Source organism: Nannospalax galili, unplaced genomic scaffold, assembly GCF_000622305.1.
Source record: "Nannospalax galili isolate Female #2095 unplaced genomic scaffold, S.galili_v1.0 scaffold546, whole genome shotgun sequence".
NCBI lineage: Eukaryota > Metazoa > Chordata > Mammalia > Rodentia > Spalacidae > Nannospalax > Nannospalax galili.
Genome location: NW_008355158.1, coordinates 1,147,629 through 1,165,239, shown reverse-complemented (window position 1 = coordinate 1,165,239; position 17,611 = coordinate 1,147,629). Strand labels below are relative to the sequence as shown.

General features: G+C 37.9%; 1 protein-coding gene across 4 annotated transcripts in view; it reads right to left on the bottom strand.

Annotated features, from left to right (window-relative positions):
- Positions 1-10,531: 10,531 nt before the first annotated feature.
- The window catches only part of Frk (fyn related Src family tyrosine kinase), a 107,742-nt gene continuing 100,662 nt past the window's right edge, over positions 10,532-17,611 (bottom strand). For all 4 annotated transcript variants that reach the window (XM_029555592.1, XM_029555591.1, XM_029555590.1 and 1 more), the window contains exons 7-9: positions 14,857-15,038; positions 12,972-13,137; positions 10,532-12,590 (exon numbers count right to left, since the gene is read on the bottom strand). In XM_029555592.1, the coding sequence (XP_029411452.1) occupies positions 12,385-12,590; positions 12,972-13,137; positions 14,857-15,038 (554 nt within the window). In that variant the 3' untranslated portion in view covers positions 10,532-12,384. The remainder of the gene's footprint in view (positions 12,591-12,971; positions 13,138-14,856; positions 15,039-17,611) is intronic.

The following is a 17,611-nucleotide window of genomic DNA, read 5'->3' as shown; positions in this document are numbered from 1 at the left end:
GGAGATAGCTTAGAAATATGTTATACAACAAGGAACCTCAGTGAGGAACAAGCTCCCCATAAGGAGTCCATCCACCACTGAGTGGTGTTTGAATTAGCTATACTTGATAGCATATACTTAGATTCAAATATTTTAAGACCTTCATGAACTATGCATGGTTTGTATTCATGAAACCCTCACTGTGATTCATAAATACTAACAATAATATTTTACTAAGAGCTAAAAAAAAGTTATAAAATTAAGTGATTTGATTTGGCAAAGAGCTGTCAGTAAATCTCTGGCTAAAGCTGAAATAGACCTGATAAATCTGCATGGTCTCAGGAGAGAATTAGTTTTGTTCCACTCCAGCTCTGCTGTTCTCTCTGCTCATCCATGCATTTTCTTTATCCCAGTGGCCTCTCCTCTCCTTATCTCTGATCTCAGTCTTGCCCTTTGGAAACACAGGAAGTATAAAGGAGAAAATGGGATAGTACCTATGAGAACCCAAACATAGGAGAGCCCGAATCTCTCAGAGAACACCACCCCCTTTCCCTTTGTGCCACACTCATCTTTCCCTTCTGTGACTCACTGTGTGCAGCTAAATCCAGTGTTCTCCTAAATGAGCCCAAAGGCAAAGTGTTGTCTTAGCACTACAGTCAGAGCCATACTGGGGTTCTCACATTCTGTTAGTCAGATCCACTTGCCTCCCCAAACAAGAACAACAGGATAGAAAGTCAGTGCTCCACTGACATTATCAAGCAGACCTTCCCTTGTGTAAAATCTCACTGTGAAGACCCTTTGCCATGAGAAGATAATAAAGCCATTTCAAAAATTGAAGAGAAAATTGTGCAATCTGAATTTGAATTCTTTACATCATTAGAAATCTATTTAGCAATAGCAAATGGACCCAAAGGACATAAATCATCTTTACTCAACATATTGATCTATAATCATAGTATTGAGCAGATAACAGAATACAGATTAACTGGTTTTCAGATTCATCAAAAAAGTAATATTATGACTTAGATGCTTTAAAAGTATTAGCACAAAAGCAATATTTGACATGTTAATATTTAAGTTTTAAGCTGAAAATGCATTAAGTATTTAGTGGCAGAAAATAAAATTATTCTAAGTTTCCAAATTAAGCAGAGTAAGGTACCACAAAGAAACATATCATTTACCACTGTTTCCTGAGCTAAAAGTTCCAAGTAACAGTAAGGGGAAAATTGCACAGTTTTCATTGGTGCAGTAATAATTTAACTCCCCTATGACTGAAATAAATGAATTATGAGTAGTTGTCAGTTTATAAGTATTGAAAATGTTTTTGTTTTCATATTAATAGTAAGTCAAATGCCTATAATTTTCCAAAATTACTTTCACAGAAGTCTACTCATAATTCATTGTTTGATGAGTGAATGAGCAAGTAGTCAAAGTGAAGGTATACAGAAATTATTTAAAGTCACTGGAAATACACTTGGGCATATGGGTATATTCAGGATGCATCAGAAAAATACGTACAAAAAAAGGACCATCCATAGGGGTGGTGTGCTCTAAGCTCTGTTTGGAGAGGAGTACTCAAAAGTTATTTTAATCACTAGAGTCTGGTGAGTTGTGAAATGTGTAATTTTGTATTTCTCTAGATTGTGGCCACAGTAGAGAAGGCCATCTCTATACCTTCATTGCAGGGCAAAGCTTAGGTGCTTAAGATCAGCTGAGCTCCCCTTTACTGTTTATCTACACATGCTAAATTTTAAATTAGAATTTTACACTATTTCTAATATCCCTTGATTTTTTTTTTCTTCTGATCACAAACTCTTTGGGAGCAATCTGGGCCCCCATCTACTGGTCATCGGGAGAACTCATGAAATTAATGTATCCTGCTTCTTTGATTTTTGCTATTCCTTGATGCTGGCATTCATTCCCACATGCACAATATTGTGCAGCTTCCATGTTTTATGGTTTTAATACACAGACACAAAATAAAATATGAAGTTAGTTATAGCTTTATGATTCCTTACATTGAATGCCATGAGTTTCTCTAAAGTACAGGGGGAAAAAAATTCAACACATTACTTTTGCCATATCTTTCTTTGAAGATATGTAATTCTTCAGAGTAGAGTCCACAGAGCAGTTTCATTTGAAGGAAAAAATCTCTCTCAAATGACTAAATATGCTTTACTTTTTATTATTTTTGCCTCCGAGTTTCCTTCCAGACAAAGGAAAAGCTCCTGGTAGTCTGGCTGTTTGGTCTCAAAGGTTCCTATCAATTCTAAAATTCTGTAGCTCTGAAAATAAATTGGTGAAGATAATTTCTAAAGAAATATTTTATTGCAAAATCTCTTCTGTCTGACTCGGGTCCTAAAACTTTGAGTTTTAGCTAAACATATTTTAAAGTCAAATAAGAACGTTTCTGTATTATTCTTAAACTAATCTACCAAATAAAAGAAGAAACCTTTTTCTGAAGACTTTAGTGATACATTTTCTTAAAATAGCCTCTTCTTCCTTTATTTTCATTTTCTTTTCTTTTTCCTTTGCATCCTTACTTGTAATTTTATTCTTCAGGGTAGTTTAAACATCTTCCCCCTGAGATATTAAATTTCATGTTTCCTCTCACCTTCTTGACATTATTTTAGCATACTCTTAAATGGATTTCATAATTCATCTGCAATGAGCCATATTGTTTCAATTTGAACAATTACATGTGACATCCATACCCAAGGAAAATGAATAGACGTTTTACTTGGAATTACTTAAAACTTTTCTCTTCTTTTCTACTTCTCTAAACTAGGTGAAACTTCTATTTTCAAAGAAAAGCAATCTGCTTTTTCAAAGGACACTAGCAAACTAGTTCAGTCTTGAGAAAATAGGTAAGGAAATGAGCCTTTCATTAAAACAAATTTAATGGTAGATTCCGGAATAAGAGGTGTGGTACTTCAAAATACATCTTCGCTACATTCCAGGTTTAAATTACCCTAATGGAAAGATATTTAGCTTAACAACAAAAGAACATGTTATAGAACCTACACAGATTCAGTGACCTAGATTGCAATTAGCTATTCTTTCAGATTTATCAGACATAAAATATTGCTACTCTATGCTAAGCACCACATTCTTGCTGAAATAGCCTCTGGTAACCACCCTTCAAGCTTTCAAACAAGTCTAGTTTCTCCCAGGTTTAGAAGCACGTGGATGTTGTGTGACTTCTGCAGCCACAGTTACTGTCTCCTCTCGCTTTCACACCCACATTATCAGGAAAAGCTGTCAGTGAGACAGGTGTTCTCCTCAATCTCTTCCTTCTCACCTGAGCTGCAGCCACTGCTGTGTGACGTTTGATCCTCCTGAGAAGGCGAACACATACTTCCTCATGATCTCCAGCTTGCTAGGCAAATGGAAAACTTTCACGCGCCTCTTGATCTCAAACTCAATATTAATTGGCCACTATTTAACTCTTGGCACTTGTGAGAACATTCTAATTCTCATCTACTTCTCTTGACTTTTCCACTCAATTTTAAAAGCCCCATCTCCTCAGGGACTAATGTCAGACCTTTGGTTTTCATCCTGCACTCCTTCCTTCCTCCCTTTAAGATGAATCTAAACAGCCCCCATTATCCAATACCTCTTCACTTTTCAGCCAGCATTATACCTCACTCGACACTCCAGGTATAAATATTCACCTCCTTAATTGTATGGAATGTTTCTTGGCATCTTGAGCTTGGCTGCTCACTAGCTCCTGTAATTGCCCCGCCCACTTGACTTTGTTTTACTGTTGTCAGTAATTCCAGAAGACTCGTGGCCCTTTGTATCTTTCTCACAGAGCGAAATAGTTCTCAAATGTTAGGGTTCTACCTCCAAATGTCTCCTGTGTGCTCATAGTCCCCCATCTTTGCCACCGACTAATCTGCCCACTAACAGTATCCTCTCTTACCTAGAAGTTACATCGTCCTAGACCAGTTCTCCATATCCATCCTTTTCCTCATCTAAGTCAAACTTTTGTGAAATCACATTTTTAAAAGAAAAATTATGTCACATTACTGATGTGAATGTTTCCTTATCTATCCGTGGAATTAAGACTATTAACCTACAGCTCTCCACAATTGGGACAGTGATTGCCTGGACAACCCTGACCTGGGTCCATTCCTCCTCACACTCACACTCCTGTCAAAATGGGTTTCTTCCAGTTCTTTACTACCATCTTTTTTGTCCCTTGAGGAATCTATGCCTCTGCCATGTCTACTATGTCCTGACAGCCATGTTTGCTTCCTTCAAACCACAGAGAAGCACCACTTCCTCTACCTCCCCAGGCCACAGACCTCACCATGGCTTTTTATGCATTCTCGCAGCTCTCCACATTTCTCCTTTGTAAAACTCAGCACAACCATAATTAATGACTTTCTGCATAACTTTTGCTTCATTTCCCTATATGTTAGGGAACTAGTTTAAGACATTAACTGGAGTACCTCATAGGTATTGTCTGTTATGCTTTGGGTCTCCCTCCTCAGACTAATAGACCATGAGGCATCTGTAAGGAAGGTAATTACAGTTGAAATATAGGGAAACACAAGTCAAAATCTTGTCTTTAATGTTTTAAAATACAGAGTACTTGAAATGAACCTTTAGTCTTTGGATCCACCCTACCCAGTCTTAACACTATAAATAATTAAACTTTCTAAGGGCACAAGGAAAAAGCGAGCCAAAGAGGTACACCAGGTTATCAGGGTTCTGTTCTAAGAACTAAGCAAGATGAATGAGAAGCCTTCCATCCCTCTCGAAGCGGACATTTGAAGCAAGGAAATCTTTATTACCAAGAAGCTGTGGAGAAAGATATCGGAGAGTTTCCTCACAACAGGCATACTATAGAGGACAATCTCCCCTGGTTGTGGAACATTTACACAGAAGGTTTGGATCCATGTCAGGGTCCTCAGGAAGATGTATAATTAGATGAGAAAGCACCAAGGCTAACATCACCTCTGATGGGAGGTTGGTATCTGTGCTGGATAGCTTCGGTGTCAACTTGACATATATAGGCTGAGGGAGCCTCAACTGGAGACTTGCCTTCATAGGACTGGCCTGTGGTCATGTCTGTGGGGCATCTTCTTGATTGTTGAGTAATGCGGGAGGGTGGACCCATCCCCCTGTGGATGGTGCCATCCCTGGGCAGGTGGGCCTGTGTTGCATAAGAAAGCAAACTAAGCAGGGGCCAGGGGAGCAAGACTTAGTAAGCAGCATTCCTCCATGGCCTGTGCTCAAGCTCCTGCCTCCAGGTTCCTGCCCTGAGTTCCTACCTTGGGCTCCCTGATGAAGTGCAACCTGGGAGATGTAAGCTAAAAAAACCTTTTCCTCCCCAAGTTGGTTTTGGTCAGGGTATTTTTTCACAGCAATGGAGAAAGAAACTAGATCTGTATCTAATCAGGTTGTTACATAGTTAGGGAAATAATCACCAGTTCCACAAGACTCTCTTCCTCCAAAGCTTTAACACATCATAAACACTTCAGACTTAGGGGAAATTCCAGAAACAAATAAGACATTTTATAATAACTGTTGGAATGTGAGTTTTTAACAGAGATGCTGTACAGAAATAGGAATTCAAAACTGAACAATATTGCTTAGCTATAACCACAACTGAACTGGCACATTTCTGCCTTCCTATAGTTGAGCTCAGGAGTCCAAGGCAGGCATGGAAGCTTCCCTTCTGTTAAGGACCTAGGAGCAACTTCATCTCCAAGTTGCTTCATGGTTATGATGGCTAATTGAGTTTCAGACTTTCAATATACAAAAGAGAAAACAGATAACAAATGGTCAGTGCATTCTTTCTGAGGAGTCGGCCAGGATATCTTCCCAACTTTTTTGTCGTCTCTCTTTGTCCGCCATTTGAAAGCAACAACTTAATGTTTAGAGGGAAACCAGAGGTAAATTGTTCACACAAGTTTATGAGGTGAGATCCACATACCCCATTCTGACTACATGGCAATTTGAAAACTTAGATAAATCAGAGTCTATTTTACTGTTATTCACAGTTTTACCCAACCATTTAGCCAAATGTGTGTTACTCAGCAGGCAATCAATAAATATTTATTGAATGACTAATAAAATAATTAATGAAAAAGCAATGGATGGGCTGGAAAAATGGCTCAGCAGTTAAGAGCACTGCCTGCTCCTACAGAGTATCTGGATTTGGTTCCCAGCACCCACATGACAGCTAACAACCATCCGTAGCTCCGTTCCAGGAGCCCCAACTCCCTCTTCTGACCTCCACAGCCATTGCCCTTACATACATGCAAGCAATATACCCATCCACATAAAATAAAAAATAAAATATTTTTTAAAGAAAAGAAAAAACAATGTGTGATGTGGGTTGGAGAAATGACTCAGTGAATATAGCACTTGCTGCACAAGTATGAGGACCTAAGTTCAATCTCCAGCCCAGGTAAGAACTCCAGTGCTCTATCTTGAGTCTGTAACCCTAAAGGTATAGAAGCAGAGACAGATGAATCCCAATGACATGCTGGCCTGCCAATCTTGACAAAGGAGGTAGCGCCAGGTTCAATGAGAGACCCTGTCTCAAAAATAAGGTAGAAAGTGATTGAAGAAAACATCCAGTGTCAACGTCTGGCCTCCACAGGTACACACACAGACAAGAACTGACACATCTACAACACTACACACACACACACACACACACACACACACACACACACACACAGTGAATGACTGTACAAGGCAGTGCACAATTGAATTTTACTTGAAATTTACTCTGTGTTTTAGCATACTGTGGCTAATCTCTAGCACTGCTAGCCCCAGTAAGCAATACCTGAGTATTGCTGAAGTCCTAAATCTGGGCACCGTTGGATTGCAAAGCCAGCTCTCCTTGTAAAGCCGTATGACTGTGCTCAATGAGCCAAAGTATATCTTCCGACCCCAAAGGTATCACTACTGGTATGAGATGCACCAAAACCCTCATTCCCACCACCACAACAACTAACAAACTAGGAGTGATGGCGTCCCCATCAGCCTGGCTCTAAGACCTGCAATAGAATTGTGGCACAGAAACAATCACAGACACTGACTGGATTTACAGACTTGCTTTCCATACTGCAAACACGAACATTTTAATGCGGTCAACTAAGGACTTGTTGGCTGTACAACCAGCTGGATTCCTGAAAGAGTAAATTCAACTTTTGAAAGTCAAGTTTGAACAATCAATTTAATATTAATCTCATATTAAGCAAATGTATCATGAACAAAGATGGAACAGGTAAGGTAAAATATATTTCCAAGTGAAATCTTGTTCTTAATAATTTAAAAATTCAGAAATGGAAATTATTTTTAAATTTTTACATTTGAATCAAGGTAAAAACATTATATAAACAGTACAATTAAAAGAGGTCTTTTTATCTTTTTGTAACATACAATCATGCGTAATATACGTTCACATATAATTGCACAATAAAAATATTAGAAGGTACCATACAGAAATATGAATGTATTTAAGTGACCAAAAAGCTCTCACTGTCTTATCTTTAAAGTATACTAATCTAGCTATGTGCCTTTATTTCTCATTTTTCCAGTCTATAAGCACACATTTTGAAAATTGATTAAAAGCTATGATATGTTTTCATCTGGAAATTTTATGGTTCATGAAAATTAAAGGTAACAAACAGTACTATATAAAGCCTTTAGTCTAATGTCTCAGGAAATTTTTACAAAGTAATATTTCACTTCTTCCAAACAGATTGATTTTAGTTATGTTGTGTTTAGTTATTTTCCCCTGTCATACACTTTTGTGGCTATTATATGACTTGAGTCCCCTGAACAAAGTACATCTAACTGGATATGTAATGCATGCCTGAGTTGTTTTGTCTTTCTGAGAGAGCTAATTGTTTTCCATGAGAATGTAAAAGTTGTTATATTGAATGCTGTTGCCTTAGATGACTGATGGATAAATTAACTATGCAGGTAAGAAGAGTAAATGGAAGTAACTGGGCACCTCTTTCCTTCCAAGGGTTGTGTAACCCTTATGCAAATAGTATCATCTGAATAAAGACTTCAAATAAACTCGTTAAAATCTCAGAAATTTGGCTTGCATATTATTTTTAATTATAATTGTAAGTACATATTTTACAAATTAATGGGGCTTCACTGTGGCATTGTTATGTATGCACATGTCCTGCTTTAATCGTGCCCGCCCTCCCTTCTGCCCTCTCTTACCCTCTTCCCTCTAGTCTTCCTCATCCAGCTCCCATGTCCTCTGCCCTAGTTCTAACCATCTCTCTTTTACTTTCAGATCATATTTTTACATTTCTACACATGAGAGAAAACATGCCATTCTTGTTTTACTGTCTGGCTTGTTTCACTTAACATGATGACATCTAATTCCATCCATTTCCCTGCAAAGAACATTATTTCACTATTTTTATGACATACTAACATGTTCCATTTCACTTTCCAGTTTATTTCTAGATGAAATCGGTCATTTGAGACATTACCCATCATTCTTAAAACAAAAAGAGAGATGAGAAAAAGAATCTGGATGTAGTGATGCACTTCTGCAACCATAGCCCTTGGGCGGGGGAGGCATAATGATTGTAAGAGCAAGTCTATACTAAGCTACATAGGGAGAACATGTCCCAAAACATAAACAAAAAAATGGAAATGAAGGATAAAACTCAGGAAAAGTTAAATAGGCACATAGGCAAGGAAGGATAGCAGTATAGAGGTCAAAATATTGCTGGGTCAAGGGTCTAAAAATGTATAAGTAGTCATCAAAGTTCCCAACTTTCTGTTCCTACAACACTGAATGATGATGATTATAGAATAAAACTTCTCCTTAATGTGTCAAAAAATATAAGAACTGACCAATTCTGGATGAGCTCCCTGACCCACTAGCATTCTTGGTGCTCTTCTTCATTTCTGAGTGGGAGAAAGATGGTGCTGCAATTTGGGCAACGTGCTCAACTCATCACCATTTTAGTTTAAACACAACGCATCTTTACAAAGAATCTTACAAAGTCACGATAAACAAACTACCAGCAAGATGGTTTGACCCAAATATTATATCCTCAGCTATACCAAGAAAAACATGATTGCAGGTTCAGCATACACTCAGCACAGCATGGAGCAGCAGCAGGGCCAGCTTCCTCCCGGAAATTCTAGATGGTTGATAGTAAGAGATCCTTTCAAGGCAACAATTTCCTTTAGGCCACTAGAATCAAAGGAATCGGTGCCTATCAGGGTTCACTAGATCAGCATGGCCATCATGCAAACACGTGGGTAGCAGCTGTAAGTATTGTGCTATTTCCCTGAAGGCTCGGCCATTTGGTGGCCTCTGAGGTATTTCCACAACACAGCTGTACATTCATGATTGACGTGACTTTAGCTTTGTGGTTGATGACAAAGTATTCAGGTCCGCACAACTACTAGGACCTTACTCTCTGTCTCTTTGACCATGGGTAATTGAACCCTATTTTATTTCTTACATTCTTAAAATGAGGCTTAATGGAATTTTGAATTTCCCTAGCACAAAAATTCTTAAGGTTTTTTCAAAAGTAATTTGAAGTACCACATCAAATGATGCACTCTTATCCCTCACCTCCAAATAACTAGATTACATAAATAAAACATCACATGAAAAGTACCTTGCAACAGTTTATGGAAGGCAAATTTAACAAGGGCGGGCTCATTGTAGGAAATTCAACTTATCATTTCCTGATCCTTTTATTCTATACAAGGAGAGAAATTTATGTCAGTTTAAAAAAATCTATTACTGCTTCTCATAACCGAATCCATTATTTTTCTCCATGATCCATCAGGGTAAAAACAGGAATAATAGATTGCTTTGACAGAACCTTGAGCAGAAATGTCCTCAAGAATCAAACACACTAAGTTAAATGAGTTTCAGGTGATATTAAAACAGGAAAGGATAACCTTTTTATATTTTAAGACCAGATCTTACTACAAATTTATTATTACCATCTACCACAAAAAAAAGAAAAATGAAGTATATAGCAGCAGTTGAATTTTTCACAAGGAAAGGGGAATTTTTCCAGTCATTTCTATATATGCCCAAGCAAAATTCAACCTGAAGAAATAAGTTCAGGAAAAGGAGAAACTTCTTTTAATTTTAATTAATTAATTACTGATAATCTGTTCCTTGTTTGCATTAGACTAGATGACTTGAAATAAAGAGTTGAGGTTATCTTATACCTGGTCAACTGACTGTTAATGTCTTATAAATGCTTCTATGTCTATGAGTGGTCCTACAGCAGTTTTTACTTCTTCTATGTGATCCACATCACAGTTTTCAGAAATGTTTGTGATGACAAATGAACACTTGCATGTATGTATACCTAGGTTAATTCGAAGAGGTAATTCATCACAGGTGATTTTGTTAATGGATACCCACCCAGTAACTAATCTCTAATTTTATTCAAATAAGCAACTTGTCTTGGAGAAGTTAATAGTGGCAGACTTCTTCTAAGCCAATCAATACACAATATTCACATTAAATGTATTGTTGGTCCAGAGTTGGGCATATGACTCATTTTTACCTGACCAGAAAAATAAGAATGGTTTTCATGAAACGGGATGAAGCCTAGGAAAGAAGTTGCCCAATTTTTCTTGCTAGACAAGAAGAGAACAGTTACCACAGACAATTATCCTTGACCAAAGAATGCAAACAATTCTAGTGGTGGATGGAGGGCTTGAAAGGATTTGGGTCTTAAGTGATATGATGGTAGCTATAATTGTCAGCTTGACACAACCTGGGAAGAGAGCCTCAATGAGAGACTGTCTACAGTGAGTTGTCTCTGGCATGTGTGAGATTATCTTAATTAACTTAGTTGTTAAGAGAAGACTCAGTCCACTCTGTGCAGCACCATTCCTGTACTGTATAAAAGTGAAGAAATTGAGCTGAGCCCAAGGAAGCAAGCTAGCAAAGCATGCATTTATTCCTCTGGGATCTTGACTGAGGATGTGATGTTGTAACCAGCTGCTTCAAGCACTTGCCACTGCAACTTCCCTGCAAGGATGACTGTAGCCTGGAATTGTAAGCTAAAACAAACCCTATCTGCTCTAAGCTGCTTTCTGTTAGGGTGTTTTATTACAGCAACAGAAAGGAAACTAAGACAAGTGACATGGCAGGGCTGCTAATGGTATTGCACCTGGTGTCTTGACTCTTTTTTTTGACTGTTACGATCTTGATATTCTCTTAAAGAGAAATGAGTTACTTGAAATATCCTGTTTTCTTTTGGCTTTTTCATTTGGTGCTGTGCATCAGAAGATCATGAGATCATGGAATATATATATATTCCAATATATATTTGACTTTGAAACCACTTTGAAGAAGTCTTGCTAGTCATCTAATGAAGCAGAGAATTTGATCTGCCCACTACTTAAGAAGACAGTAAAGTTTCTATCAATGTTAATGCAAATTTAAGATACTAAAAAGCTTCTTAACAGAGAAAAACTACAGGTCATAACCAAGTTCAGACATTATTCTTCCTGGCCTCAAGACCTGAAACAGTGCTTGGCCTGTTTTGCAGTTGATTTAAAACTTGCCAAACACTTTTGATTATTATAGGATGCTGTAGTGTTCTTACGTTCTCCCCTTATTTCCCTATACTACTTTAATGCCTGTTTCTCAGGCCTTGTGGACCATTAGGTGGTTCCATGCATAACAACTCATCAGCTTTGCAACCTGATTCCTGACATTAAGAGATTAAAATAAATGCAGATGATTCTCAGATGACACATACTGAGGTATAGAAAAATTTCATCATTTCTGTCTACAAAATGAGAAAGATTTTAATTCTTTTTCTCAACAGCTGCTTCATTTTCTTGTGCATAGGAAAAATATGTGCAATTACTTCAAGTACAATCAAGTCATTTAACATGGCTTTGCCATCATTGTAGTTACAGGATATTTTAAAAGAGGAAAAAAAATCTCAAAGCACAGGTCCTGCTGTGCAGCAAAGCAATCAAATTCCTTCATAATAACAGCCTGATGGGATTCAGCAATTTGAGGAATAATGAATAACCACTCTAATCAGTAAACAGGAAAATGCTACAACAGTCACTGAGTAAAAATTGACTATCGTCTGTTGATTCTCTTGATCGGCATTTCAAACAATAAATAGAAATGTAAGTATCTCTTAAAAAGAAAAATAACTTCATTTAGTGTGTTTGATTTTACCAGGCAGTGAGAAAATGATAAATCATCTTAGACGGCCCCACAGTGTTTCCCAGTCAATAGGATGAGCATAGAGTCTCTTCTATAATACATGGTTGAGTTTACCCTACCACCTAGATATGTCAAAACAAACTGATTTCACAGCTGCTTGGTGAAATTATATTTCTGAACTGATAATTTCAATTTTCACCTATTTATTATTTCTTCTTTCTCTTCGATGTTCAGCTTATAAAGTCATTGGAAGATGAATAGTCTCTTTCAAAATAGTCCTCAAGTTTCTGATGCAGGGTCTCAAATGATGGTCGTTGCTTAGGCTCTGCATCCCAGCACGCCAACATGATGTTATAGAACTGCTGTGGGCAGTTAGGTGGTTGTGGAAGTCTGTAGCTTTGGCTCAACAGCTGAATTACACGAGCACCTGTCATACCTAAAAATATAGAATGGGACCACAAAAAGTGGAAGATCAGAGTCTTTAAACTGTAGACACTAAACTCTAGGTTACAAAGCCAATTATTTTCCTTGACGAAGTTATGAGATCTACCACGCACTTCCCAGGTTGTAGACGCTAAAGCAAATCCTGCAGTAAGTAATGACCATAAGACTGCGATTCAAGAGCAAAGGAGAAGAAAGCAATAAACCACCTCAATAATGCAAATTATCGTCGTCAAATTTTATCTATCAAGCTCCCACAGGCACATGGTATGGTCAGCCTCATAACTCTGTCCTCTAAGTCTGGACAAAGCAGTTAAAGTCACATCAAAGTAAGTGACCTGCAGCAGAAAGGCCCGCTTCAGAATTAATTACTCACCACTATAAGGCATTTTGCCGTAAGTAATGATTTCATAAAGAAGAATTCCGAATGACCACACATCGGACTTAATGCTGAATTTATTGGTACGAATGGCTTCAGGTGCAGTCCACTTCACCGGCAGCTTTATATCATGTGTAGATTCATAGATGTCGTCATTATCTACCTGTTAATATAGGAAGGATTCAAACCGAGTTAAAGTGATTTTTCTTTCTTTTGCTGTCTTCATTCCTTTATAACCTGTTTCATATGAAAATTTAGAGGGAAATTTGGTCTTTACAGTAGTATATATTCTGAACATGACATATAAGACTGAAATCAATGTCAGAAATCACAAACAAATATTTCTTGGGAGCCCACTCCATGCTAATAATTGCAGCAGAAGGAACATTATCCTACTGCATACAGAGTTCATGATTCTGGATTTGTTGTTTTTTAAATGAGGAACAAAAGATGTCTTTTTTCAATTGCTTTTGGCACTGAAGAACTACTGACGTTAATAATTATTATCATGTAAACCGCTTACTAGTACTAAAACATAGAATCCAAATAAGTTAAATTATCAGTTCAGTGGGTTTCCAATTATTTTTAAGAAAGAAAAGTAATGGTATCAAAAGATAATCCTTTATTTGTTGTGTTTCATGTTCCACATTCATAATTTTAGTGAACAATGTGGAAATCAAAGCTTAATTCATATTTAAATGCTTCCTATTGTATCTTATTAGTGTTTTTGGATTGGTGTCACAAAATTGTTTGGGGAAGGGGTATCAAAATCCAATAATAACCAGGCATGGTGGGGCACACCAATAGTCCCAGCTCTTGGGAGGCAGGTAGACCTCTGTGAGATTGAGGCCAACATCCTCATAGCAAGTTCCAAGCAGCTGGGATTACAGAGAGACCCTGTCTCAAAAAGACCTCCCCAGAAAAAAGTTCAGGGCCGTGGAGATGCTGTAGATAGGGGGCAAAGTACTTGTTGCCCAAACATGAGGACCCAAGTTCAAATACCCAGCACCTGTGTAAAAGCCAAGGTGGCACATATCTGTAACCCCAGTGTTTGGGGGAGGGAGACAGACCCTGGGAGCTTACTTGCCAGCAACAGTCTAGCCAGAATGGTCTACAGGTTCAGTGAGAATCTCTGCTTCAAAAACTAAAATGGAGAAATGATTGAGGAAGACATTTCCATGTCAGCTTCTGTCCTCCACATGTCTTCACACAGGCAAATGCATACATACACACACATATAAACACACACACATGCACGTACACACACACACACACATCAATGATCAATGATTACTGCAGAATTACTATAGCATAGTATCAGTCCATTGCCAAACAAGCAAAGATGGGTGGAGTGGATATGGGAAGCATACTGCTTTCTGTAAGAGAAATATGGAAAGGCAAATAGGCGCTACTGGAAATATTTAAAAATAGAGCACAAAGTTAAATACCTATTTATCAATCTAGCTTCTCAGTGGTTCCCTGGTTGCTTTTTGCTCCCTTTTGATGGAGAAAGGAAAATAGGCAGGCAGTTTTCCTACAAGGTCCTAAGCTATTTGGCTTTATCTATGGAGCATAGATAGACAGCATAGTTGGGTTGTAGGATCTCTCTCTCTCTCTCTCTCTCTCTCTCTCTCTCTCTCTCTCTCTGTTTCTTTGTTCTTGTTACTCTTGTTCTTTGGAGATAGGGTCTCACTAAGGTTTGTAGGTTGACCTTGAACTCATAATCCCCTTGTCTCAGCTTCTTGAGTGCTGAGATTACAGGTGTACCACCACACCTAACTGAGAACATAGTTTAAAATAATAATCATGAACTTATTGGCCTATTAATCTGTATGGTTTTTAAACCTACTCTAAAAATTATTTAAGACAAAATTAAATCTACCTTAAAAACTCTTGCAAGCCCAAAATCTGCCACTTTGTAGATGTTATGTTCACCAACCAGGACATTTCTGGCAGCCAGATCTCTGTGGATATAGTTCTGCGATTCCAGATAGGCCATTCCAGAAGCTACCTGAGCCGCCATATCTACCTGTTGAGTCAGACGGATTTTTGACCCACCATCATCTGAACAAAAAGAGAAAATAAGAGATTAGCTTAGAAAATATTTGACCTACTGAAGCGAATTCTGAGAATTTTGATGAATAAGTTATCAATGGAACCATGTGCTGTGATGATGCTCTACTGAGAAAACAGCAACACGCATCATTCCAACACAGGTGTGACTCAGAGTCTAGTTGCTGTGTTTCTTTTCAGTATCATACATCATGGTCTCACCTCTTCATGGAAATTGTTCCTTGCAAGTTTCTGTCTTTATTTAAAGCGTTCCAAGGCTAGGAAGATGGTGGAGTTGGTAAAATACATGATGCGCAAGCATAAGGGCCTGAGTTGGGGCTCCCAGCACCCACATAAAAAGCCAAGCATGGTGGTATGTGCCTGCAATGCCAGTACTGGCAAGGCAGAAGCAAGAGGATGCCAGGAGATCACTGGCTAATCAGTCTAGAAAATTAGTGAGCTCAGGGCTTACTCTGTCTTAAAAAAAAAAAAAAACAAGGTGAATCCCTGGACAGGACTCCTATATTAAAGTTCACCCACTCAGGAGTCAGGGACTATTGCAGAAAAGGGGGTGGGAAGATTGTAAGAACCAGGGAAGGTGGTACATGACCCATAAGGAAACAGAATCTTACAAACCTCTGGGAACTTATTCATATGAACTTACAGCAATAGTAAAAACATACACAAGACCCATGGAAACTCTATTAGACAAAAACCAACATAGAACTGGGGAAATGGGCAGGAGGCCACAACTTTGGCAAGGAACTATTGGCAGCTGATGACCGCTGGATGAGGAAGAGTTGATCTTCTTCAAGGGAGTGACACGACAGGTTGAACAAGCTCCAGTGGAAGAATCCACTGTGAGGGACATCTGTGTACACAAACTTGTCTCAATAGGCCTTAACATATATGTGGGTGGGCTATGGGTCAGTGCAGCTAGGGAAGGAGGGTGCTAAATATGATTAAGATGTATTGTATGAAATCCAAACAAATTAAAAAATATATATTTAAAGAAAAAAACAAGGTAGAGAGTCATTAAGCAAAATACCTAATGTTGACCTCTGGCCTCCACACACACACATATGCATGGGCACATGCACACATACAAACATACATGCACATATCATGTATAAATACTCAATTTTCTAAATTAAAGAACGAACTGCATTGTTTGTTTCAGTCATGGAGCTTATAAACTGGTGTTCATGTATCTGGCTGAGTCAAAGAAGTTCTCATCCTTTCACTAGATTTTTCTTTAAAATTAACTCACGGAAATCTCCACAGAATGGTAGTCTAATAAGATCTGCATAATGACAAAATCAGTTGACATGCTAAGGTGGATGGGGGAAAATTCATGGGCTTCCACCTCGAGATGAATAGCTACAAGCAATCAATGGATGCTGAGGGAGGGAGAATCAGTTTTCTCTAGTGATTAGCTCCCTAAGAAGTTAGCTAATCCCAGTTCTAAACACAGGTACACACTGGCATCACTAAACTGACTGCATTATATATTAATATATGTATATTTAAAAATCTGTATTTATATATGTAACAATAATAATCACAAGTACAAGAAATTCAGAGGGAGTGGGGGGGACATGGGAGGAGATGGCGGGGGGCTGAGCGGGATGAAGATGATGAAAGACAATACTCATGTATGAAAGTCTCAACAATTTAACATTTAAAAGTTAACCCACTGACAAAAAAAAGTGTGTATTACTTATAAACTGCTTATGCTATGTTTTTAGCCCCAAGTTTGATGCATGCTTAGTTTCCCTCCATGGTTTGCTATTCTCAGAATAGGTTGCTCACCTGTCCAGACACAGACACACATTAAATGGACAGCAATTTGTCTACTGCTCATTGCCATTATTAGTAGAGAACAGCGCTATTTTCTCCTAACTTTCTGAACTTTCATGTCATCCCTGAGTAAAACTGTCATACTGTTAGTAGATATCGTCATATTTCTTAAGAACTGAAAATAATTACAAAAATCAAGTTATCCTTGTCTGCTTATGTCAAATATCATTTCTCATAGTTGATTAGACTTATGTCATGAGGTTTAGACAGAAGTTCTGACTTCAGGGAAAGCTATTGCACTGGAGTTAGGAAGACTGCTGGGCTCCATGTTAAGGCTATGTTCAAAATCTTGATTTAGGCAACAGTTACACTGTTGCTTACTTATTCTCTCTATAATTATATGCTGAGCTGTTGTATGTGATCTATGTAGTTCTGACATTTATGCTAGCTTTTCTAATAAAAGGGAAAAAATAGAATTAAGGAATTCATAAATGGGAAAACTTAAATACCATGAATGTGTATACAGTATCGTCCCAATTTATACTCTGCCTTCCTTACTCTACTCTACTCCAAACTTAAATACCATGAATGTGTATACAGTATATATATATATATATATATATATATATGTGTGTGTGTGTCAAGTAGGATCATTAGTTTTTTGCTCTCTATTTCCTTTCATCCAGTGCACACACAAAAAACTACATTTAAGTTCACTAGCTTAGAGAAATACTTTGTGTGCAGAAATGATGTACTGCAGCTAAGGTCCTGACCTTTAAAATTGC